The 25,344-nt window shown below is 36.0% G+C and overlaps 1 protein-coding gene across 1 annotated transcript in view; it reads left to right on the top strand.

Annotated features, from left to right (window-relative positions):
* The window catches only part of CPED1 (cadherin like and PC-esterase domain containing 1), a 407,812-nt gene that overhangs the window by 365,138 nt on the left and 17,330 nt on the right, over positions 1-25,344 (top strand). The window contains exons 20-23 of the mRNA XM_074193820.1: positions 15,578-15,798; positions 16,072-16,173; positions 17,679-17,766; positions 22,173-22,319. Coding sequence (XP_074049921.1) covers positions 15,578-15,798; positions 16,072-16,173; positions 17,679-17,766; positions 22,173-22,319 — 558 coding nt within the window. The remainder of the gene's footprint in view (positions 1-15,577; positions 15,799-16,071; positions 16,174-17,678; positions 17,767-22,172; positions 22,320-25,344) is intronic.

Below are 25,344 nucleotides of genomic sequence, written 5' to 3'. Positions count from 1 at the left end.
AAATTAATTATATCAATACAGGAGTCAATGATAAATATTTTGAAATTTTATTCTCTGACACATCTGTTTGCATAGAATCCTCATGGCTAGCTGACTAATGAGTTCTGATGGATATTTATGAGAATTTATCAAATATAACATTGTTACACAATATGAGACACTGCAAGAGAAATAGTCTAGAAATATGGTAACTAATCTTACCATTGGAAACACAGGCCTGACATAAGTGATTTTTCAATAAATGTTTATTTTGTTTGTCAGTTGAAAATACAGCTCAAAGTTTAGACCTGTAATAAAATATTGAGGAGAAAAGTGCAATTAAGAACAGGAAATATGAAAAGGCAATATTTGTTGAATTCAGCTGTTAAAACAGGAACTGTAATTTAAATTTTCTAAGTAGTGTTTTCAGGTGAAGCTATGTCTTGGATTTAAAAATCTTTAAATTTTTGAAGCATGGTTAATTTATAATTTTCTCTGGCTACTAAGGGAGTTTTATGATTATATAAGTCATTATTGCCTGTCAATTCTAATATTTAAAAGTTACTAGGGTCCTTTTTATTTTGATTTTGCACTAGCATTTTACTATAAAAGAGTGAGTTATACTATTTCAAAATATATATACACATCTATATATGCATATCCCTGTGTATGTATATATATATATGCATACATATTTATATATATATGTGTGTGTGTGTATACATATAAATGGATATATGTACTATGTGTACATATGTTTATATTTATATCTATAGGCAACTTGGAATAGTAGATAACCTGTTGCCCTTGGTGACAGAAAGACCTGACTTCAAGTTTTACCCCCTAAAAATCACTGGTCATATTACCATTAATGCAATTAATCTCAATATTTTCAGGCAACTCTCAAAGACTAGAAGGCATAGATGAATTATCTTCATTGGAATAAGAAAATTTTCCTGAAATCATAGATTAGAACCCCTCCTAATTCCTCTCCACCAAATAAAGACAGTAGGACAGAGTGAAAGCAGAATGGTGTTTGGACTCAGGAGAGACCTAATTTGAATTCCCTATTGTGAAGCTTTCTGTGTCGTCATTGTCAAGTTATTTAATTCCTCTGAACCAATTTCTTCTTTTATAAAATGAGGATTAACAATACTTTTTAATACCTAAATCACAGGACTGTTTTGATAAAAGTAGCTTATAAACTTTAGCATCTTATCAATACACATATCAATTAAATGTGTAACCAAATTGGATAGACTGGTGAGGTACATGCTTGTTCCAAGCAGCAAAAAAAAACCTGAATATAATCTGTGTTGCATTTCCTGCCCCATCCCCCAGAAATTTCTTTTTTTTATTTTTTATATTTTTTATATTATTACAATAATCTTGTTGTGAGAGTAAACATAAATCCCCATTCCCCGAAAAAGATGAGAAACTTCAAGAACAGTGAGAGAAAAAAATGTACTTCAGTCTGTGTTCAAATTCCAACAGCTCTGTCTCTGGGATGAGTTGCCTTCTTTATTATTAGTCCACCAAAGAAGTTGCTTCAATATTTTTCCCACAGTTGCTATTACTAGCTGTATTTCTCTCCACTCTATTCCTTCCCACTCTCATTTATTCTGTTTTCTCTCTCCTTTCACCCTGTCCCTGTTCAAAAGTGTGTTGTATCTGAGTACTCTTTCCCATGATCTTCCCTCTCTTCTATCACCTATTCCCCTGTTCCCTCCTCCCATTCTCCCTTATCCCATCCCTTTCTTCTCATTTTTCTCTAGGGTAAGATAGATTTCTGTACCTCATTAAGTGTTCATGTTATTTCCTCTCTGAGCCATTTCTGATGAGGATGAAGGCTCAGTCATTCCCCCTTGCCTTCCTCCATTCCACTCCACTGAAAAAGCTTTTTTCCTGACTTTTGTGAAATATCTTAGCCCTTTCTTCCTCTCCTTTCTCTTCCTCCAAGTACTTTCATTTATCACCCACTGAATCCATCTTTTTACTATATTACACCATTATATTCAGCTCCTTCTATATATGTTCCTTCTAACTATTCTTAGAAGGAAAAAGAAAGTTCATATGAGTTATCAGTATATATTCTTCCTATGCAGGAATACAAAAAGTTCAACATCTTATAACCCTTCTCATCTGCTCTCTCTATGGTTCACCTGAGTCCTGTACTTGGAGATCAAACTTTCTGTTCAGCTCTGGTGTTTCAATAAGAAAACTTGAAAGTCCCCTGTTTCATTGAAAGTCCATCTTTTCCCCTGAAAGAGACTGTTCAGTTTTGCTAGGTAGTTGATTCTCAGTTGTAAACCAAGATCTTTTGCCTTCCAAACCCTATGAACCCTCAATGTAGATGCTGCCAGATCCTGTGTAATCCTGACTATAGAGCCACAGTAGTTGAATTGTTTCTTTCTGGAAACTTTTAGTATTTTCTCTTTGACTGGGGAGTTTTGGGATTTGGATATAATATTCCTGGAAGTTTTTCTTTTGGGATCTATTTCAAGAGCTGATTGGTAAATTCCTTCAATTTTTATTTTACTCTCAGCTTCTAGGATCTCAGGGCAATTTTGCTGTATTATTTCTTGAAAAATGAAGTCAAGGCTCTTTTCCTGGTCATGACTTTCAGGTAGTCCAATAATTTTTAAATTCTCTCTCTTGGATCTGTTTTCAAGGTTGGTTGTTTTTCTAATCATATAATTTCACATTTTCTTCTAATTTTGGGTCTTTTTGGAACAGTTTTATTTCTTTCTGATTTCTCATAGTCATCAGCTTCCTTTAGTTCCATTCTGCATTTGAAGGAGCTATTTTCTTCAGAGAGCTTTTTTATCTCCTTTTCCAGCTGGCCAATTCTGCTTTTTTATGCATTCTTCTCCACATTTGCCTTTTGTGTTGCTTTGTCCCTTTGGCCTAAACTCATTTTTAAACATTATTTTCTTCAGTATTTTTTATATTTCTTTCACCAAGCTGCTGATTTGGTTTTCATGATTTATCTACATCCCACTCATTACTCCTCCTAATTTTTCCTCTACCTCCCTTGTTTTTCAAAGTCTTTTTTTGAGCACATCCATAGCCTGAGCCCATTTTATATTTCTCTTGGATGTTTTGGATATGGAAGCTTCGACTTGGTCATCTTCTGAATCTTCCATGGGACCAAAGTAATTTTCTATGGTTAGATTCTTTTTCTTTTGCCCATTTCCTCTGCCTATGACTGATTTACCACACTTCCAAGGCTTTTGCGGGGAGGGGTTGGGGACAACCAACAAGAACTTTGATTCTTCCAAGGTCTTATGAGAGGCTCTGACTGCTCTCTTGCCTGTGCTTTGCTATGTGAATGACCATAGGCCTTCCCCTCTGCCCTGAAGCTGTGAGGAGAGTTCCTGCTCAACCATGGTAGTATGGAAACCCAAAATGCAACCTGGATCTGAGTTTGGGCAAACAGCTGTGTCCTGCCCCATGGAAAGCAGAGAGACCTCTGCAGTCTCCCCCAACCCCCTTACCATCTATGGGCTGTGTTCTGAAGGTGCAGCCTGGCTTTCCCAATTCCCACTACAGGTTCTCACTGCAGGGCTGCTCTGAGGTCAGTGCTCATTCTGCACTCACTCTAGTGTGGCAGAGTTCTCTCAACATCCCTTCAAGCTGTTCCTGGTGATCCCTGGGTCAGGAGGCTGGAAACCACCCCCCCCCTGCCACAAACCCAGGCACTCCCAGGGATCTAGACACCTGGCCAGGCTGTGCTATGTTGTGGTTGTGCTCACAGATGCTTTTTCCAACCTCCAGTCCCTGTGAAACAAACTTCTACATTGTCTTAGGCTGGAAAATTTTATCAGTTAGTCTTTCTGTGGATTCTGCCCCTCTAAATTTCAAATAGAGTCATAATTTGATGGCTTTTGGAGTTTTGGGAGGAACAAGTTTCTCAGAATTCCTGCCTTCAGGTGCCATCTTGGCTCCACCCTATGTTGCATTTTTTATTAATTTGAGCAAATTCCATGTATGTATGAAATGAGAAGGGGAGATATGTGAGTGGACACTATTCATTGTTGCATTATGGTAACAACTGCAATGGCTAACCTCCTATAAGAAAAAAATTATTTCTTACCAGTTTTCCTTCATACTTTTTGCTCTTTTTTAAAAAACAAATCTCTTTAGCACTTCTAGAAATTGTTGTTGGACTTGTCTTCAGTCTGCATTTTTCTTTGAAGTTTTGCATGTTGATTTTTTTAGTTAGTGTTGTCTTCTATATTTTGTCTTGAGTTTCCCAGTTATTTAGTAGCTTTTCAGGTTCTTTTTTGTTGTTTGCTCGATTGACTTTGGACTTTATGATAAAGTTGGGTTTTGCTCTCTTGAGAATTTACAGGGATGATTAGCATGAATTTCAGTCTTCTATGTCCTTCTAATGCTTTCACTGTTAGGTCTGGGGGACTATATGTTTTTTGTGCTTCCAAAGTGATAAGGTCTGGAGAGAAGTCTGGTCCTTGTACTCCTAGTTTGTGCTCTATCCTTACACAAGCAGGATCCAACTATAACTGCTTCTCCCTTCCCAGGAACTATGACTCAAAAATGGATAATCCATGATAACTATCAAATGAAATTCCCAGTTCTAGCATGCAGGTCTTCCAGAATCTCTTTCTAGCCAGGAATTTAGTTCTTTTTTTCATCCGCGGATGCCACTATTCCACTCGTTGCTACCACCTTCAAGGAATTTCCTCTCTATCTCCCTTTTCTTTCCTAGGTTAGAAATATGACACTGATTTTTTGTTGTTGTTTTTCTTTAGAATTTGTTTAAATTCTTTTATTTAAAGTTGTTATAGAGAACTGTATTGCAAGAGCTCAAAAAGAAGATTCCACCATTTTGGCTCAGCCCCAAAATTGTCAGTTTCAAAAAGAGACACTTGGGATAATAAAATTGGAGTAGTAGACACAAAATTTCACCATTGTTAATATCCCCTTTCTTATTTTTCCAGTGAAAACTATTCCTGTCTAATAAGTAGGCATAATTTTTATAATAACCCATAGCCTAAATGACCTATTTCCAATACCCATATTTTAACCTGTTCTCAATGAGAATGTTTGCTAGTGAAGTGCTTAAAAGCATATTAACCTGTAGTGCTGATAGGTTTTTCTTATAAGGAATAGCAAGAGTCACTGTGATACTATATCAGACAATAAAAGTAAAAGATCTTTATCAAGATCACTTTGTTAGTAGATGGACTGGGATCATTTTGCAAAGAGATTCTACTCTGATTGAGACTTTACAACAAAGGGTATAGAATAGAGACAATCTTACAGAAGGAAAAAGTGTTTTGTCATGTTATTTTTCTCAAGAAAACTGGTTCACAAATTCAAATATTTTTCAATATAAGCATTCTATTACCCCAGAGAACTAAAAATGAACATCACAAGAAGACAATGGAAATGTTCATTGTCTATATGATCGGGTTGCAACATGTAATCACTGAGGAACCCCAAAGAAGGGCACATGTATAGGAAGTTGTCAAAGAATTATATAAAAAAAAGAGAAAATTAATTGGTCTAGCAAAATAAGGGAATGATTGATAGCAAACATATGACAAGGGTGTTCCACTGATTCTCTTGTAAAATTGGAATGAGATGAGGAAGACCTCTAGCATAGTGGTTGGATCCTCTGTAGTGAACTCTGCATAGGTCATGGATAGACAGGAATAGATGGGTTGCAATTCTTTGGAAGGAATTTTTGAATTAATGAAATAACAAATCTATTTGAGTTATTTCATTATTATCTTTTTCCCTGGGGCTCAGCTAGAAATGGTCCTGGGACAAAACACCTTATTTCTTTTATATTTACTGATTCATTAATTCTTAGTTCAGGGATTTGTCATCTGTCAGTCCATGAAAAATAACTTCTGCATCCTTCTAGTCACCAGAACGTGTCATGTTATATATTTATTAAGTGTTAAATGTTTATTGCCTATTGTTATGTGTTGCATCATTTCTACCATTTCCTTGCATAATATACTTTGATCTTTAAATCTTGTCTTCCATAATTTCTAGAAGTCCTAAATTAGCATCTTCAGTTTAAAAAAATCTGCAAGGTACAGCCATTTGTTTATTGCATTTTTGTCAGCACACTATTGACTGAGTTCATCCAGAATTGCCCATTGAAAGTCTTAAATTCCTTCTTGGATCCTAACTATTTCACAACTTTTATTCAGAAGAATACCACTTTTGATTGTATTTGATAAATCCAATGATGCTTGCTCTCTACAAAATTTATGTAGGTTTTTAAGATATTGTATGTGCTCTAAGAAGCTCATCAATTTGACTTGGCAAAAAAGTATAAATCTTTACAAGGTTTATTATGAGCTCTGTGTTTTGTGGGAATATTTGCAAATCTTTTATGATCTATTTTACATTTGTAACAGTGTCCAATGACTGGTATTGCACAATGTTAATTGTTTTAAAGCATATTATTCTGACTTAAATTTGATTTTAGGATGCCAGGAGATATATCAGCATATTTGGCTATAGCCATCCCTTTGACTTCTTTATGTACAATGTGTCTTGTCTGGAAAATACCAAGAAATTTGTAGAAGATGCTGTCTTCTATTGATTCATATAACTTCCAGATTCAAGTCCAGATTCTTCAGTCATTGTCTTTCCTTGCCATGCTTTAAGAATTTTTCACTTATTCAGTTCAAATAAGTGTTTTTTAATCACTGAAGAAATAATCCATAAGAGGAAAGAGCTGATTAATGCACTGTCTTTAGTATATCTTGATGACATTCACATACATCAAGTGAGTTAATAAGGTGATTTGGTTTGACTTCCTCTTTATTGTGGAAATCAACCAACATCTCTTTAAGAAATGATAATAGATCTAAGGCTAAGCAGAACCATTATCGATTTTAACTATCTTAAAAAATGCTGTTTCTTAGATATCCATTATAATATTGTGTTGGTGGGGGCAGAACCAAGATAGTGACAGGAGAAGAGCCTCTCCTAGGTGTTCTCTCCATAATATTTCAAAAATCATAAAATTTTCAAGAGTCAGAACCCACAGAGGGATCCAGTGAGGCAATTCTCCAGAACAAGGTAACCTGGAAAATAGTGGAAAGGCTCTGCTCCATGGGGTTAGAGGGGCAGCCTACCAGAGTGAAGGAACTTCAGCCTCCTGTAGGCAGCCCCAGGGCACCTGGGAACCATGGTTCATGGAAGCTGGGGCAGTTTCCTGACCTGCACCTGCAGTGAGCACCAGGCACAACTTGGAAGATCAGAGGGGGACCTCTGCCACAGCGAGCATGAAGCTCAGCCCTCAGGGCACTCAGTGAGCAGTGGTGGCAGAGGCAGCCCAGATCCAGGAAATGGAAGAAGGTGAGCTGGTAAGCAGGAGCCCCCAGGCAACTGAATCTTGAGTGCTCAACCTAAAAAAAGGTAGCAGAGTGGGGAGAGACTTCCGAGGTCTATCCTCTATACCTGGAACAGGACTTTGGGGCTCTGACCACATTCATATCCTGATCACATTCTAGGCTTCCCACAGAACAGCAGGGCACCCCACCACCTTAGCCCCATGGCAGAGGGGTGTGCTTGTGGTTATTCACAGACCAGGAGGGAAGACAGAGCTTCACACACTGAGATCCTTGGAGGGCAGTGTCCCAATAATACTCAAAAGCTCAGGAAGCACCCCAAAACCAGGCACAGGCTGAGGAAATGAGTAAACAGAAATTGAGAAATGCGTTGTCTATGATCCCAAGAAGGATCAAAATACTCAATATGAAGATGAAGAAGTACAAGTTTCTGCATCTAAAGACTCCAAGAAAAATAGGATCTGGGTTCAGACTATGACAGAGCTAAAAAAGATTTTGAAAATCAAGTAATGGAATTAGAAGGAAAAATTGGGGAAAGAAATGAGAGTGATACAGGGAAAAACATGAAAAAAAAGCAGTTTAGTCAAAGAGATAAAAAAAAATGCTGAAGAAAATAACATGTTAAAAACCAGCATAAGTCAAATAGATAAAAGAGTTCAAAAAGTTATTGAGGAGAAGAATGCTTTAAAAAGCAGAATTGGCCAGATGGAAAAAGAGATAAGAAAGCTCTCTGAGGAAAACACATCCTTCAGATGTAGAATGGAGCTAAATGAAGCTGTTGACTTTACGAGAAGTCAAGACACAATACTTCAACACCAAAAGAATGAATAATTAGAAGAAAATGTGAAATATCTAATTGAAAAAACAATTGATCTGGAAAACAGATTCAGGAAAGATAATTTAAAAATTATTAGGATACCTGAAAGTCAGGATAAGGAAAAGAGCCTTGACCTCATTTTTAAATAAATCCTACAGGAAAAATTGCCCAGATCCTAGAAGCAGAGGGAAAAATAGAAATTGAGAGAATCCACCCATCTCCCACAGAAAGAGATCCAAAAAAACCAACCCTGAGGAATATTATAGCCAAGTTCCAGAACTACCAAGTCAAAGAGAAAATATTACAAGCATCCAGAAGGACACAATGCAAATATCTTGCAGCTGCAGTCAGGAACACACAGGACTTAGCAGCAACTACATTAAGTCCTTGCAGGGCTTGGAATATAATATTCTGGAAGGCAAAAGAGCTTGGAATGCAACTGAGAATCAACTCAGTAAAACTGAACATCCTCTTCCAGGGGAAAAGATGGACTTTCAATGAACCAGGGGAATTTCAATTGTTCCTGTTGAAACAACCAGAGCTGAACATAAAGTTTAATCCTCAAATATAGGACTCAGGGGAAGCATAGAGAGTGGAGGAGAAGGGTAAAATATGAGGAACTTAATGATGAACAACTGCATGTATTCCTGCATGGAAAAATGATACTGATAATACTCATATGAAACTTCTCATTTAATAGAGCAGATAGAAGGAGCTTTTATAGATGCAGCACAGGAGAGAGCTGAATTTGAAGATATAATATATTGTAAAAAATGGAATAATTGGCTAAAAGGGAAATGTACTGGGAGTTAGAGAAAGGAGGGGTAGAATAGGTTAAAATAGTTCATATAAGATTTTTTTTATTACAATGAGATATTGCAATGATATGGAAGGGGAGAAGGTGAGGAGGAAGGAGGGAACCTTCACTCTCATCAAAGGTGGCTCGGAGAGGAAACAGCATACATACCTAATGGGGTATACACATCTAGAGTAAGAAGGAGAGAAGAGGGATGGGGGAAGAGGGGATGTGAATGATGGAGGAGAGAGTAGACCATAAGGGGAGAGTGTTCAGATATAACACATTTTCTTTTTTACTTCTTGCAAAGGGGCTTGGATTGGATGGCCTATCCTGGACCACAGGGCCAGGTGGTTGCTGGGCCTTAGGGGCTGGTATGTGGGCTCAGGGCCTCTTGGCCCCAGGGCCGGTGATCAGTCTGTTGCACCACTCAGCAATGCTATAACACATTTAAGAAGAGGTACAGAGTGAAAGGAGAGAGAAAATACAGTATATGGTAGTGGGAAGGTATGAATGGAGGGAGTTGTGATCAGCAACGGCAGTGGTGGAAAAATATAGAAGTAGCTTTTGTGCTGGACTTATAATAAAGAAAGTGATCCACCTGCAACAGAGCTGGTGGTGTTGGAACACAGACTGAAGCACATTTTTTTATTTTTTTATTTTATTTTTTTCTCTTTCCTTTAGTTTATTGCTCATGAGGGTCTATATTTTTGGGGGAGATGGGGTATTATGTTTACTCTTAAATAAGAATATTTTAATAATGTATAAAAAAATCATTTGTACAGAAATAAAAAAAGAAAAGAAAAAAACATTATTGTGTTGGTGAGGTATCATAAATAGAAAACAATGTTCCTTGTGAACATCAACTATTCCAATGCTTTTACTGCTCTTGCACTTATTTTATAAATTTGAATATATGAATGAAAAATTTGGTCAAAGACTGTGATAATCAACAATGACAGTATGTTATATCACTTTCAAAACTTATTTGATGACTATTGAAACTATACTGTTATTCTTTCTATCCATGGGACTTTGGGGTATCTCTTTTTATTTTCAGCCGATATTTTTGCATGTATTTACAGAAGAAAGTACAGGAACTCATAAATTGGCCTATATTTGGAGAGTTGTTATATGTGGTATCTTGTGGTAAGAAAGGTAGAATCAATATTATATCTCATTATCAAGTTGGTTTTTGGAGTTTGCCTTAACTGAAGATTTTCATTGTTTTGAATCTGAGTATTCAGATTCTTCAGCTTTTCTGTCTTAGATTCTGATAACTCCTTGATTTCAGTTTTCATTTTGTCTAATCTAGGCTCAGGGAATAAAGTTCATCTTTATTTATATTTTTATTTGTCCTCTATTGGTTGGTAATATGCTATTATGTTATTTAGAATAGAAAGTACAATTGCCAAAAAAGTATGAGGTCCTTGCCTATAGCTAAAGAAATGCATTTCTAGATTTTCTGTATCATAATACTTGTACATAAAGAAAATATTCATGTCTTAATTCCCTTACTTTTATTTTCCTGCTTTGCCCTTTTTAACAGAACATGCCATCTGCACTGAAGCAGTTCCTGTAAGTAGGATATGATATGAATATTTCCCATTTGTCCCTGATATATCTTGCCTTCTTGTCATAGTAAAAACCAAGTGCCAATCATTCCACTGTCCTCTAAGTCAAATTTATTCATCATGATAATTTGTGTAGGGTTAACCTGCAACTCTATGCCATCAATTTCTTAGACACATGGGGTCAGTTTTACCACACTGGCCAGGTTACTAAATCAATCAATTGACTAATTGGCAAGAATTTCTGAAATATCTTCAAAACTGTTGTAGTTGTCTCAGGATCATCATTGTACATTGCCTTTGATGGAATTTTTTTCTTGCAAGGCAAATGGGGTTAAGTGGCTTGCCCAAGGCCACACAGCTAGGTAATTATTAAGTGTCTGAGACCGGATTTGAACCCAGGTACTCCTGACTCCAAGGCCAGTGCTTTATCCACTATGCCACCTAGCTGCCCAGATGGAATTATTTTATTTTATTATTGCTTTCCCCTCCTCCCTTCTCACATGGATAACAAGTTTAAGAGAATAGTTTTATTGTCATTGTTGTTATCCTTCATCAAAATCCTATTCTAGTGCATCATTGTGACAAAAAGATGACCCTTGGTTTCTTAAGGACAAAAAGAAATGGAAGATACAATATGAAAAGACTTCGATTACAGACTCAGTAATGAACCATGGGTTCATTGACCAAGAACCAGTCCAACCAAGTTTGGAAAAGCTTATTGCCAAAGAAGTTTATGCTAAGATGGTAAAGGATTGACTTTAGAATTACAAGACTTGGGTTTGGATTCCGGACTGAATTATGCTATTTAGTCATAAAAGTTGGGTCAAGTTATTAAACCTCTATAGTCCTCAGTTTCCTCATTTGTAAAATGAGAGTATTGAATTGGATAATGTCTATATGGTCTTTTCCAGATGGAAAATATAGTGTGCTTGCTCCAACTTAGGTATATTAAACTCATACAAATGGGGAAACAGTACAGTTAACAAATACCAAATTTTTTTCATAATCTTACAAAATTGAGGTTTGAGCAGTTATATTTTGGGACATTTAGAAGCTTGCACAAAAGAAAAATGAGCATGCCTGCTTAAAGTAATAATTTTCACTTCTGTCATGGGATAAGGGTTATTAATTAAAAACTGTCAGACAAGTCTTCTAAGATCATCATTTATGACTATTTGATCTTTTAAATACAGGATGTGGCCTTTAAAATGAGTTAACTACAAATTATTTTTAATCCAAAGTTTAAAAGATGTGAAGAATTCTATACAGATGGGGAAAAAAGTACACTTGAACATTAACAAGCATATTTTATTTTTCAATTGCATAAAATAATTAAAATATTAAAATCTTTAGCTATTTCTGTTGGAGACTGATTAATCTCTAATGAAACTACTTTTCCTCCAGTATAATAAATATCAAAATCACAGTCACATTTCTATTCTAGTTTTTCTACTATAGTTTTCCCCTCCAAAATAAACATTATTATATGTATTTAAGAAGTACTCTTGGAAATAGCCTTCTCAAAGCTGCATTAAAAGAAAACATCAAGTGACCTGGACTGAAAAAAAAAAGTACTTGATTTTAAACCCATGATCTCAAAGATGTAGGAATTCCATCAGCTGGCACAGATCACAGCCCTTTCTATAATTGATAATGATTTAGAGCAATTTTTATATGACTATCAATCTTTCGATAGCTTTGATTTCCTCATCTGAAAATTGTCTTTGTATATCATTTGACCATTTGTCAATTGGGGAAAGGCTTGTTTTCTTTTATGAATTTGACTCAGTTCTCTCTCTCTCTCTCTCTCTCTCTCTCTCTCTCTCTCTCTGTATATATATATATATATATATATATATATATATATATATATGTATATTAGAAATGAACCCCTTGTCAGAAACATTAGTTGTAAAAATTTTTTCCCAATTTACCACATTTCTTTTGATCTTGGTTACCATGGTTTTGTTTGTGCAAAACCTTTTTAATTTAACATAATCAAAATTATCCAGTTTGTTTTTAGTGTTCTCAGTCTCTTCCTTAGTCATAAACTTTTCCATAGATCTGACAGGTAAACTATTTCTTGTTCTCCTAATTTTCTTATAATATTGTCTTTTATATCTAAATCCTCACTCATTTTGAGCTTATCTTGGTAGAGGATGTGAAATGTTGGTCTGATACTAGTTTCTGCCATGCTATCTTCCAGTTTTCCCAGAAGTTTTTATTGAAGGATGAGTTCTTATCCCAGAAAATGGACTCTTTGGGTTTATCCATCTTTCCCCCCTGGAAGAAAAGGTTCAGTTTAGCTGCAATTCAAACTCCCTTGCTCTCTGAAATATCATATTCCAGCCCCTTTGACCCCTTAATGTTGATGCAGCTAGGCCCTGATTGTGACTCCTTGGTATTTGAACTGTTTCTTTCTGACTATCTGCAAATTTTTCTCCTTTATCTGATAATTCTGGAATTGGCCACGATATTCCTTGATGTTTTCATTTTGGGATCCCTTTCAGGAGGGGATCAATGTATTCTTTCAATAACTATTTTGCCCTCCTTAACTATATCCTTAAGAATGAAGTTCAGGGTTTTTTTTTTCCTTCAAGATTTTCAAGAAGTCCTATGATTCTTAAATTGTGTCTCCTGGAGTGGTCAGATACAACACATTTTCTTTTTTACTTCTTGCAAGGGGCTGGGATTGGATGGCCTGTTCAGGACCATAGGGCCAGGTGGATGCTGGGCCTAAGGTGTGGTATGTGGGCTTGGGGCCTCTTGGCCCCAGGGCCAGGGATCTTTCTTCTGTGCCACTCAGCTACCCCACAGCAAAGTCAGTGAAAGGATAAAGAAAATATAGTACATGGTAGTGGAGAAATATGAAAGGAGGAAGTTGTGATCAGCAATGGCAACAGTGGAAAAATATGGAAGTAACTTTTGTGATGGACTTATCATAAAGAACGTGATCCACCCATGACAAAGTTGGTGGTGTTGGAACACAGACTGAAGCACATTTATTATTATTATTATTTTGGGAGGAGGGTGCAGGGACTGGGTGGCCTGCCTGAGGCCCGCATAGCAGGGTGATCATTGGGTGTCTGAGGCTGGATATGGACCCAGGTGCTCCTTGGCTCAAGGGCCAGTGCTCTGTCTGCCACCCAGCCACCCCTGCTATTATTACTATTTTATTTTATTTGGGGTCTTTTTTTTTTCATTTTTTTGGGCGGGGTTGCAGGACAGTGGGGTTGGGGTGGCTTGCATGTCACACAGCTGGGTGATTGTTGGGTGTATGGGACAAGATATGGGTTCAGATGCTCCTGGCTCCAGGGCTGGTGCTCCATCCACTGTGCCACCTGGCCATAACTACAATTATTACTATTATTTTTTAATTTTAATTTTAATTTTTTTCTCTCTCCTTTATTTTATCACTCAAGCGAGTCTATATTTTTTGGGGAAGGTGGTATTTTCTTTACTCTTAAGTAAGAATATTTTATTAATGTATAAAAAAACATTATTTGTATAAAATGAGAACAAATAAATATTAAATACAAAAAATTGTGTCTCCTGGATCTATTTTCTAGGTCAGATGTTTTTGCTGATAAGGTGTTTTACATTTTCTTCTATTTCTTTAAAATTTTGTTTAACTGATTATTGGTGCCTTTTTTTCCTACCTTTTGTATCTCCTTTTCCAATTGGTCAATTCTGTGTTTGAAGGTTTTTAATCTTTTTCCATTTGCTAATGGTGTTTTCAAAGGATTTGCTTTCTTGTTGTAAGTTGTTAATTCTCTCTTGCATTATGTTCATTTTCTCTTTCTATTTCCAATTTTTACATTTGGTTTTTAAACTCCTTTCTGATCTCTCCAAAGAAGTCTTTCTGGGCTGGAAACCAATTCACATTCTCTTCTAAACTGATATCCTTATTTTCAAGGTAACTTTGAATGGACCCTGCTTTGCACTAGCCTTTCTTCATTTTGGATCCTTTCCCTAGGGTCTTGTGTTGGGGGAAGGGACTGGTTCACAGATTGAGCTTCCTCTTGGCCTTGCTCACTAGGCTTAGGAACTCCTGGGGTTTATTCAGTGGGCCAGTCAGTAAAGGATGCCAGAAGTTTTCTCTGGAGTGTCTGTGTTGCCAGAATCTGTGCTATCCTCACAGAATCTGGGCTGGGCCCTCAGGCTTGCTGTGAGATGTTCTCCTCAGTTCTTCTCTTGGTTCTGTGGATCCAAAATCTATTAAGAGTATTAGTTTATGTTGGTTCTGAGGGAAAGCCAGGAGAGCTTAAAACAGTGACTGAATTCTTTCTGCCAACTTGGCCAGAAGTTCTGAAGTTATCTTTTCAAAGATAGTCTCTTTTCTCTCCCTCTTTTCATAGTCTTCCAAGTCAAAACTTCCTTATCTCCTATATATTCCTTTATACTCCAAGCCAAAACTTCCATATACCCTTCTACAGTATCAGTAGGGCCAAGGTATAGCCATTGTAAATCATTATCCTTCCTATTCTTGCCACTCCTTTGTATCCCAATGCAAAGAACAAAAAAAAAAAAGACATGGAGAACTGAGGCATGAAATTTAGGCCTGGAAATCTAAAAATGTAATCTATTCATCCCTTTTCACCTTTGAATGATATGAGTAGAAAGAGATAGAAGTAAATGCACATTTTCTACAAATGAGTATCTACATATAAAGTCCAAAGTTATTGTATTTGCCACCTATTAAATGGTGAGGGCTTAAGGGGATTTTTTGTGATAGTCTCTGGAGGTTTATGGACCCTGGCATAGAAATACAAAAATAATTGCAAGCAAAATGTGTGATGATACTTGAATCTAGGTCTCAGAAACTTGTTTGTTTATCTAACAAGGCAGAAAAAAATTGAGGAAGGAAGGAAGGAAGGCAAAGAAGAGGAGGGAGGGATAAAGTCATAGCTACACAACATTAAAAATATCTAAACACAAATGCTCTTTTGGCTTTGTTATTAGATACACATTTTTATGAGTTGTGAGAGAACTTTGTAATTTGGAGTTGTTTACAGAGTTCCACATAAACATGAGATCTGAAAATTCATGTTTTTCTGTTTTTAATTTTAAGGTCCTTTTCATTGGAGATTCAACCAACAGAGGAATAATGTATTATCTGATTGAAAGACTCAATGAAACCTTACAGGAATGGCAGAAAGTGCACAGCATTAAATCATACTACAATGTCAACAATGGCAGAACATTCATCAGTTACTCTTACTATCCCCAGTTTTGGATCAGTGCTTCACAAAGACCAACATTTGAAAAAGCTCTTGAACAACTGTTGCAAAGGTACAATAAAGCCTTGATGTATTGACTCAGTGTCCTCCACAATAACATATATCTGACTGGCAGCTTTAATTAGTCACTGTTACACATTCTCTGCCAAATGTGCTGAAAAGTTTGGGCTCCCAATGATGTGGTTGGGAAATAGTAGAAAATGACAAGATGGTCTTCTGATCAGAATACCAGATATGGTTCAATGAAATGTAATGCACTTCTCTTAAAATGTTTACCATCTCTTTAACGCAACATATGTCATTTTTTTTTCTTTCTGAATTGCAGATCACATCCCCTTGAGAACACAGACCAGACTATATTAGTTGTTGGTGGTGTTCAGTGGCTTAATTCCAATCACCTACAAATTATACACAAGGTTTTGAAGAGGTAACATTCTGAAACAAAATACTTCTATATTCTCTTTCTGTGCAAAAAAACAAAATCTTTGAGATGATTGAATTTGACCAAGATTTGATTTAAAGAGCAAGATTTAATTTTATATAAGCACACACTTAAGGCAACAAGCATTTACTGGTCACTTACTGTATGCTAGTCATTGGGTTGAGCCCTAGAAGGTTATATTCAGTGTGGATGGCAGGCATAGGGACCAGGAGAGACCTCTTGCAAAAAAGTGAAATTTGAGCTAAGAACTGAAGGAAAATGGGCCAGTAAAACAGCTGTTGAAAAATCTATAGTGTTACAATATGGAGCATCTTGTGTTAGACACAATAGAGGCCAATGTTACTGAAACATAAAATGGAGGGGAATACAGTGTCAGAAAACTGGAAAAGGAGTGAAAAGTCAAACACAGAACCTTGGATTAGATGCTGGAGGTGATAGCAGTGGGAGGGAGGGCAATGATGTCATCAAACCAGCACTTTACAAATATCACTGGTAGATGAATGAAGGAAAATAGAAAAGAACTGGAAGTAGAAAGACCAGTCAGAGGGCTACTGCAGTCATCCAGGTATAAGGTAATGAATCCTTATACTAGACCATATTAGAAAAGAAAAGGAATATTCATATTCTTTTTTTAAATATTTGAATACACCAGAATTCTATTTTTAAAGGTTTATCATTACTTAGCTATATTAGAAATTATACCATGTGCCTTATGTAAACTTTAAGGCATGGAGATAACCCTGGGCTTTTGAAGGCCATGTCAGCAAAATTTTAGCACATCTTGCATCACCAGAAAGAATCAAGTCCAGTCAAGAATGATAAGGCTATTGCCTGATTCAAAGAAGCTTCTCCCCCATCCAAGATTATGGACCTTTTTGGACACAGGAACTCTTGAAGACCATCTAGAAGGCTTTATTGTCTGGTGGAGGGAGAATTCATGCTGACAAAAGCCTAGATTTCATTTTGAAGTGTTGAAGTAAATAGAAGCCTATTGTGACAAAGCACCTAGAAGGCATAATAGAATGATGAAGTTAAACATTTGAATATTGGTATTTCTGGTATCTCTGAGTTCAAATCCTACCAGACACTGAGTACTTCTGTGACCTTGGCAAGTCATTTAACTTTTATTCCTCAATTTCCTCCTCTGTGAAATAGGGATAACTACTTCTGAAAGTTGTTGTAAGTCTCAAATAAGATAACATATAAAGAGCTTTGTAAACTTTGAAGTGCTACACAAGTGTTACATTACGTTACAACAAAAAATCATTATGCAAATTCAAGTGCACTATAAGTCCAATCATGAACCTAACCCCAAACAACTATGTTTGGCAATATCCTAATATTTAAAGTTACCATATTAGCAACTGACAATGAGGAGAACCAGTCCTGTTCTCCAATATCCCACAATTAAAAGGGTACCACAATGAACTTTCAATAAATGTATATATAATTCATGTACTTGACTTTGTAATCCTTCCCATTTCTTCCAGGGAAAACTTATTAAATATTCTGGTGGTTATTAAAACTCTAGGAATGGGGTTTCATCTGCCTGTGGATGGAGTGCATTCTTTAACCCAGGTAGGTCAGAGACACCTTGTATTCCCATGAATTATTTGGTATCATTAGTGAGCACTTTGGTCCTTATCATTCAACAAATATTCATGAAGAGCCTACTAGGTGAAAAACATTGTTTTGTCATGTGCTAATTGTACTTGGAAATGTTCAGTAAAAATCAAACATGGAGATTCACTTATTTAAGGGTGATCAGCCTCCTTTAGCATAGCTGAACTTTACAGTCTTTTCAGTTAGTATCAAGTTGAGAAAAAGCAATGAGTTGAGAGACGAGATAACTCATATTTTTGATATTTGCCTATTCTACTGAAACATCTAGGTACCATTCTTAGCAATATATCAATTCTTTTCCAGTTAAGATTCATACTGAAACTACAAATGACAAATCTCTTCTAATGAGTCTTTTGGGACAGGCTGACTAACCTTCATGAGGATTTTTGACTGATGGCATGCTCTAAATTTAGTTTTGAAGTTGCACAATTATCTTCTCCCTAATACAACTATAATTGTCTTGGGTCTATTGTTTAGAAGTAAAAGACCTTAGTAGGTTGTTTAATGAATCTCTTTAAAATATCATCTTTGCATTAAATTCATTGAAGATGTTTAAATAGCAAATGGATCTTAGGGACTATCTATTGTTAAACAATCATGGAGAATTCACTGTAATGTTCTAATCAGTTCTTGGGATTAGAAGGGAGGGATTTAAGAAAATACAGAATGGGGGAAATTAGGTGGAGCAATAGAAGAGCATCAGCCCTGGAATCAGGAGGACCTGAGTTTAAATCTGAACTCAGAAACTTAATTGCCTAGCTATGTGTCTTTGGGCAAGTCACTTAATCCCATTGCATTAAATAATTATTTTTTTTTAAAAAAAGAAAATACATGGGCAATTAGGTGGCATAGTGGATAGAGCACCATCCCTGGAGTCAGGAGTCCCTGAGTTCAAATCCGGCCTCAGGCACTTAATAATTACCTAGCTGTGTGGCCTTGGGCAAGCCACTTAACCCTATTGCCTAACAAAAACCTAAAAAACCTAAAAAAAAAAAAAAAGAAAATACAGAAGGATAAGAAACTGGGATATTAATAAATATACTTATGAGTTGTTTCAATTCTTTGGGACATGGGGAGAAAATAATAGATGCTTACTATTTCAGAAAAGATAAAACTTTCTCTCCTGCAAAATTAGGGAATTGCACTAGTTGATATTTAAAAAAAGTAATCACAAAATTTCAGTTAGAGAAGTCCTATCCTCCATTCTCTACCTGCAACCAACCAGACAGTGACCATGTTTTTGTTTGAACTTTTGTTTGAAAATTTCCAATAAGGGTTAAATCACTAGCTCTCAAGTTAGCCCATTCCACTAAGAGTAGCTCAGATGGTTAGAACTTTTTCCCCATACATGAAAGGATTATCTGGTTCTGCCATTTCCATCCAATATTTCTCACTCTGTCTCTGGTGCCAACAGAATAAGATTATACCTTCTCCCACAAAGCAGTCCTTCAAATACTTGAAGTCAGTTATCATCTTCTTAAATCTTCTCTTTTCCAGATTAAATATTACAGGTTAAATATTCCCTTTTACCAATGCTAATATGACCTTATCTCTTGATCCCTCATCATCCTTGTGAAATTGTGGGATTATTTAAAAAACCCAAAGGCATATCATTCTTACAGTATTTTCTGGAAGAATGCTGTCTGGGTTGTGAGAGATGGAATACAATAACACAAAAATCTGAGAGATAATGCCACAGATGTTCTGGTCACACAGCAAGAATGAGAGATTAAATATCATCTGATCTATAGTCTTCATTCATAGTCTTGAAGTGTGGAGATAAAGTTATAAAGGTACTTAATACACTGGAAAAACTATTGAAGGGGAATCTGTGGAAGAACATGAGAAAGGGTCATATAGGCTAGACAGGTATATATGGATTGTGATCTATACATTTAAAAGGAATATTTACATTACTGAAATTTCAAAGCCATTTGAGTATTTGATTATCAGACTATTGACTCATTGAATTTAGAACTGAACCACATATTGCTTCCACATGATCTCATATCTAACTACACTTCTTCCTATCCTTGTTAAACTGAAATATTGAATCCACATGTAGAATTTTAAATACTACATTATCTGATAGTGATTCATGATAGTCTATAATAAATTGAAATTGGGGCGGCTAGGTGGCGCAGTGGACAGAGCACCAGCCCTGGAGTCAGGAGTATCTGAGTTCAAATCCGGCCTCAGACACTTAATAATTACCTAGCCGTGTGGCCTTGGGCAAGCCACTTAACCCCATTGCCTTGAAAAAAACTAAAAAAAAAAAATTAAATTAAATTTAAAAAATTTTTAAAAATAAATTGAAATTGAGGCTCACTCAAAAGGCAATGGAGAAGCTCATGGTAGGTGTGAACAGGTTGCAATGTATTATAAACAAGAAATTATAAAAGGTTAGTATAAAAATGGTCTGATCACAAAGAGTAAGGAATAAACTAAATGCTATACAGTCAATATGCTCCACTCATATACTCAGAATGCTAAAAAAAAATTTGAGAGAGTCTATCATGTTGGTTGGACTCTCTGTGGTCTTAATATGAGAATATGAGAACTTTGGGGAAGACATAGGCAAGAGTTGCATAGCATGGTCAAAAATAGGTTATGGACTGCATCATAGATTAATAAATAAGCATTTATTTAGGCATCTGCCATATACCTGACTCAGCTGTTGGAAATACAACTATTAATAATGAAATAATCCCTAATCTCTCTTTTTTTTTTTTGCAAGGCAATGGGGTTAAGTGGTTTGCCCAAGGCCACACGGCTAGGTAATTATTAAGTGTCTGAGGCCGGATTTGAACTCAGATACTCCTGACTCCATGGCCGGTGCTCTGTCCACTGCGCCACCTAGCTGCCCTGAAAATCCCTACTCTCAAAGAATATATATTGGAATAAAGAAACAAGAAGAATATCTATAAATGCAGTATCAATAAAATACCAAATACCAAAAACAAACATAAGGTAGTTAAATACAAGATATTTAAGAAGGGAGGACACTAGCAATTGGAGGGATCAGAAAAACTTTTTTGAAGAATATTAGGTTTTACATGTATCATGAAGGGAGAGAGATTCTATGTGGCAGAGATAAGGAGTTAATATATTTCAGAAATAGAGGCCTATCAGAACAAAAGACTGTCAAGTGTGAAGAACAGAGGAAAGGCTAATGTGGAGAAGATTCTCATATTAAGACCACAAATACATTCAATCATTAGAATGAAATATTTTCTAGATTTACCAGTCTAGTGACCCTATCAGAAAAGGAAATGAAGAAAATCTAGCATGATCAGAAGCTATAATGGCTCTTAGTGATAATTATTTACCTTTCTAAAAGCTTAAAAACCACATCTGACTATATTATAGATTTTTTTTCAGGAAATCAAATTAAGTTCACTTTTTTTTTATAATTTGCAGGTTCTTTGAAAATCAGAATTTTGGGATAGGACTCTTTTTTTCGATATTTCTATATTTCTTTGAAATTTTGTCTCTTAAAACTTAATTTGTGCATCAGCCTCTTCCCAAATTTCCTTTTTCTCCTCCTCTATCATTGTCCAAATCGAAGTAGTCACTTGTCCCTCCTCTCCTGGGGGTACTTTGGGTCCAGAATAAAATCTTCTATTCTCTTCCTTCACAGTTAATAGAATTAAATTATTGTAAAGGTAAACCAATAGTAGCTTTTGATAGAGAAATAGAAAGCTCTTCTAGATTTCTGGATAATTGAAGGGCCTCATCATTATTTCACTGATTCCTTTTCTTTTAGGGTTCTAATTCCCAAATTCCTCCTATATTTTCTTCTTCTGTCCAGGTGGCCTAATAAGATGACTATTTCTCCTTCTATTGATACTGCTTAAATGTTTCCCACAATGCTTCCACTCTTTTTTTCCTGGTTTTCTTCGCATGAATATGTTTCTTAACATACAACATTATTTCACTACCTTTTTATCTACTATATTTCATTAGAATAAATTAACTATAATCCAGTCATGGAAGTCTCTTTCTAAATCTAAAATTCTTTGTTCTTTTTGGTAAAGCCTTTTTAATTATTTTTTATATCCAAAGTGACCAGCGAACAATTTTGTACATACTATTATATTCAATAATTTTGTTTGTTGAATAAATGAATGACAAAAAGGAGAAAATTGGGTAAAGAAAAGCATTTCTATATTTAGGTGTCTTTGTCTTAAAAATATTTTCTCTGATGAATTTTTAGATAAGAAATAAATTGCAAATAACTTGCCATTTCTTTCCTTTAGAATAATCATAACAATCACATGATTTCAGTTTCTTGAAGGCAAATAATTGTAAACATCTCTTCCATTACAATATTTGTGGGCTTTTTTCCTTTGCAAATACAGAATGAAGTACAGAATTTATGGAAAGAAAATTGGATCATACTAGATTCCGCAAAAAGATATGGCTATGAAGTGGTTGATACTTTCAGCATAACCATGGGACGCTACAAGGAATTTCTGCAAGGAAAGTGTGGATGCCATTTCCATGAGGTATATACATTTGAACTATCTTGTCCAATAAGTTATGGATAGCATTTAATTTTGTTGAAAATTCTTCATCGTATTTTCTCTTGTATTTTCTTTTCTATTTTGCACAAGAAATCTGAGAGATCAAGAGTTTAAGTAATTCATTTACTATTGCTCAGCAAGTTATAGTATGTAGAATTAAACACTATAAAACAAAGTTTAAAAATATATAATCGCCTTAGCATTTCTTTGCACACTAAAGGGAACCACATGAGTTACTTATATGATCTCCTGGCCTTCAAGAAGGACTATTCAATAATCATGCCTATCTGAAAGATATCTTTAAGAAAGAAGATTGAACAAACTTTCCCATTAATCCATGCAAGAATCTTCAACTTTCCTGGAAGAAAAACTCATTTTATCTATTCCCTCCTAATATGCATCCTTTCCTTTTTCTATAAAGGTGGTAAACCTGTTCCACTTAGTAGCCTTTCATATATGATGGTGATGTGCTCTATGCAAAGAATAATTTGTGCACCTTCAGAAATTTTTCCAGGAGTAGAAATGGATTTGTGTTGATCTACCCATAGAATTATTGGTTCCCAAGCAATGGATAGCCACAATTAGATGTGTAATCTTTGACCATGAAAGAACTAAACTCACCAATAATCATTTCATTAGAAACAAGTTCTTTCCACCTTCTTAGAAATATCTCTTCATGCTAAGTTTTACCTGGGTAGTCCCCAAATGTTCTAAATCCCAGGGAAAATTTAAGTAAGGAGGGAGACAGGAGAGTAGGAAAGTCTGGCTGGGCCCCATACCCATGGCTTATGATTTCTTCTCCCTGATTTCTCAACTCCCAGAAAGAAGCAATATTTAGTAGAGTCCAACACTGGAGGAAGAAGACCCCAAGAGAGAACTCTACTGGTAGCCTCCAAAGTGATTGTCCAAGGAGTGGAGTGGGTTGATCTCCCTGCACAAGAGCTAAGGAAGAGCACAAAGAAAGAGAAAAGAGCTAGGCAAGATAATTACTTCCCAAAATGCGTACCTAGAACCAAATCTTAGACAACCTACCCTAGATAAAACTCTGGTGTGCCATTTTACCCTTGATGACCACTGTTCCTATTTTATACCAAATGAAATGGGAACAGAGGGTTAAATTAGTCATAAGCATATTAAACAATGAGACCAGAGTGAAAAGTTTCTTTTTTCCACCTAGTTACCAGTTTCAGTCATGCCATTGCCAAGAGGCAACATGGTCTATTTTTATCTTTCCCAAAATGGAAATATCTCTTTCTAAGGGTTCTGTCCTTTATTCAGGAAGCAGAACTGTGCTTAAAAACACAACACTCTGTATCCTGAGGAAGAGTAAGTAGTAAATACACTCAATCAGAATTTGCCACAAAAACAAATCAAAGGTTGCCAAAGCCACAGAAAAGGGGGACTCTTAAAACAAAATACAGAATTTTGTTGCCTCTTTCTAAATAGTTTTTACATAATGCGTCTTTAATTAGTTTGGGGGGTGGGGCGGAAGGAAGAGGGTCTGCTTTTCTTTTACAGCTTTAGTGCCCTGGAAGGCTAAAAAGGAGACATGCTCAGAAAATTTCCAGCATAGTTTCAATTAAAAATAGAAGATGCCATTTCCACATGATTGCATTGCATGTATCTATTCTCACAGTCATCCAGTGGATATTGATAATCATAAAACAAGAACTATATAAAAACCCTTCAAACTTTCAAAATACATTGGATAAGTTATAATTATCAGCAGACTACCTTACAAAAGTATAAATGACCACAGGAAACTCTCTGTATAATGCTACAAAACCCTTTCATTACAATAACCCTCAAATGCAATATGATAAAAATGAAGAAATTGGGATCAGATTGATAAAAATGATTTGTCCAAGATCATGGAGTTAGTACATTTTAGAGCAATGATTCTAATCTAGATCTCCTGACTCCAAGGCCAACTACAGTTTGCTAGTTTCATTATCCCCTCCAGGAGTAGCCTTCTTGAAGGTTATAACCATACCCTCATTCACAAAGCTGTTTCCAGGTTCCCAAATACCATTACTATTCTCCTTGGTGGTGTCCCATGGACACTTTGCCAGTGAACCCCCAGTCAGTTTCTTTGACAAAATGCTCCCCAATGTAAAAGACTTCTCTGAAACATCTATGAATCTCATTCCAAACAGTCCCTAATGTTCAAAGCCTCACCTTTAAAAAACCTTGTACAGAATATCTTTTATTTCTAGTTAGAAAAAGGAGCTGAAAAAGGAAATGAGGAGGGAGTTGACTGGAAATAGCCTTATTTAATTCTAAAATGGACTAGAAAGCAGAGTACTGCCCATGGATGGATAAGAAAATGACCAGTCTAATTCCTAGATTGGAAAAAAAAGAGAAAGTGAGTAAATGTATAGACAACTAGATCAAGAAGCACCCTAAGAGAATTACACTGGCACAAAACATTGACCCTGGGTCCTCCACCTTCACCTCAGCTCCTCCTTATTGTCCCCTGAGAAAGCCACTGCCCCCCCAGGCACTGGACCCATCATTTGTGACTTGAAGTTAGGGGAATCTCTTGTTCTATTATCCAGGAGGCATGAGAATCAGAGGGGAAATTTTCCAAATGATCCTGCTCTGGCTAGAGGTGAATCTTTCTCATTCAAAGGAAGGACTGTGAATATATTTTCCCCAGAAATATAATTAAATATACTGAGTAGGCCAGATTTGAATTCAGAGAGAGGGATCTTCCTGACTCCAGGTCCAGTACCTTATCCACTGCATTATCCAGCGGCCCATTATAAATATGCTGAGTGGGTTTTTAGTGGATTGGACCTGGAGTTAGGAAGACCCCTCTCCCTGAATTCAAATTTGGTCTCTGATACTAGTTGAGTGACCCTGGGTAAGTCACTTAACCTTGTTTATGACCATCTCATCTGTAAAATGAGGTAAAGAAGGAAATGGCACCACCCCAATATCTTTGAAAAGCAAAACAATAATTTTTTTATGAATTAAATAAGCTAAACCAAGTATTACTTTTTCA

The sequence above is a fragment of the Macrotis lagotis genome, chromosome 7 (assembly GCF_037893015.1).
Source record: "Macrotis lagotis isolate mMagLag1 chromosome 7, bilby.v1.9.chrom.fasta, whole genome shotgun sequence".
Classification (NCBI taxonomy): Eukaryota; Metazoa; Chordata; class Mammalia; order Peramelemorphia; family Peramelidae; genus Macrotis; species Macrotis lagotis.
This window is presented reverse-complemented; position numbering and strand designations above follow the sequence as displayed.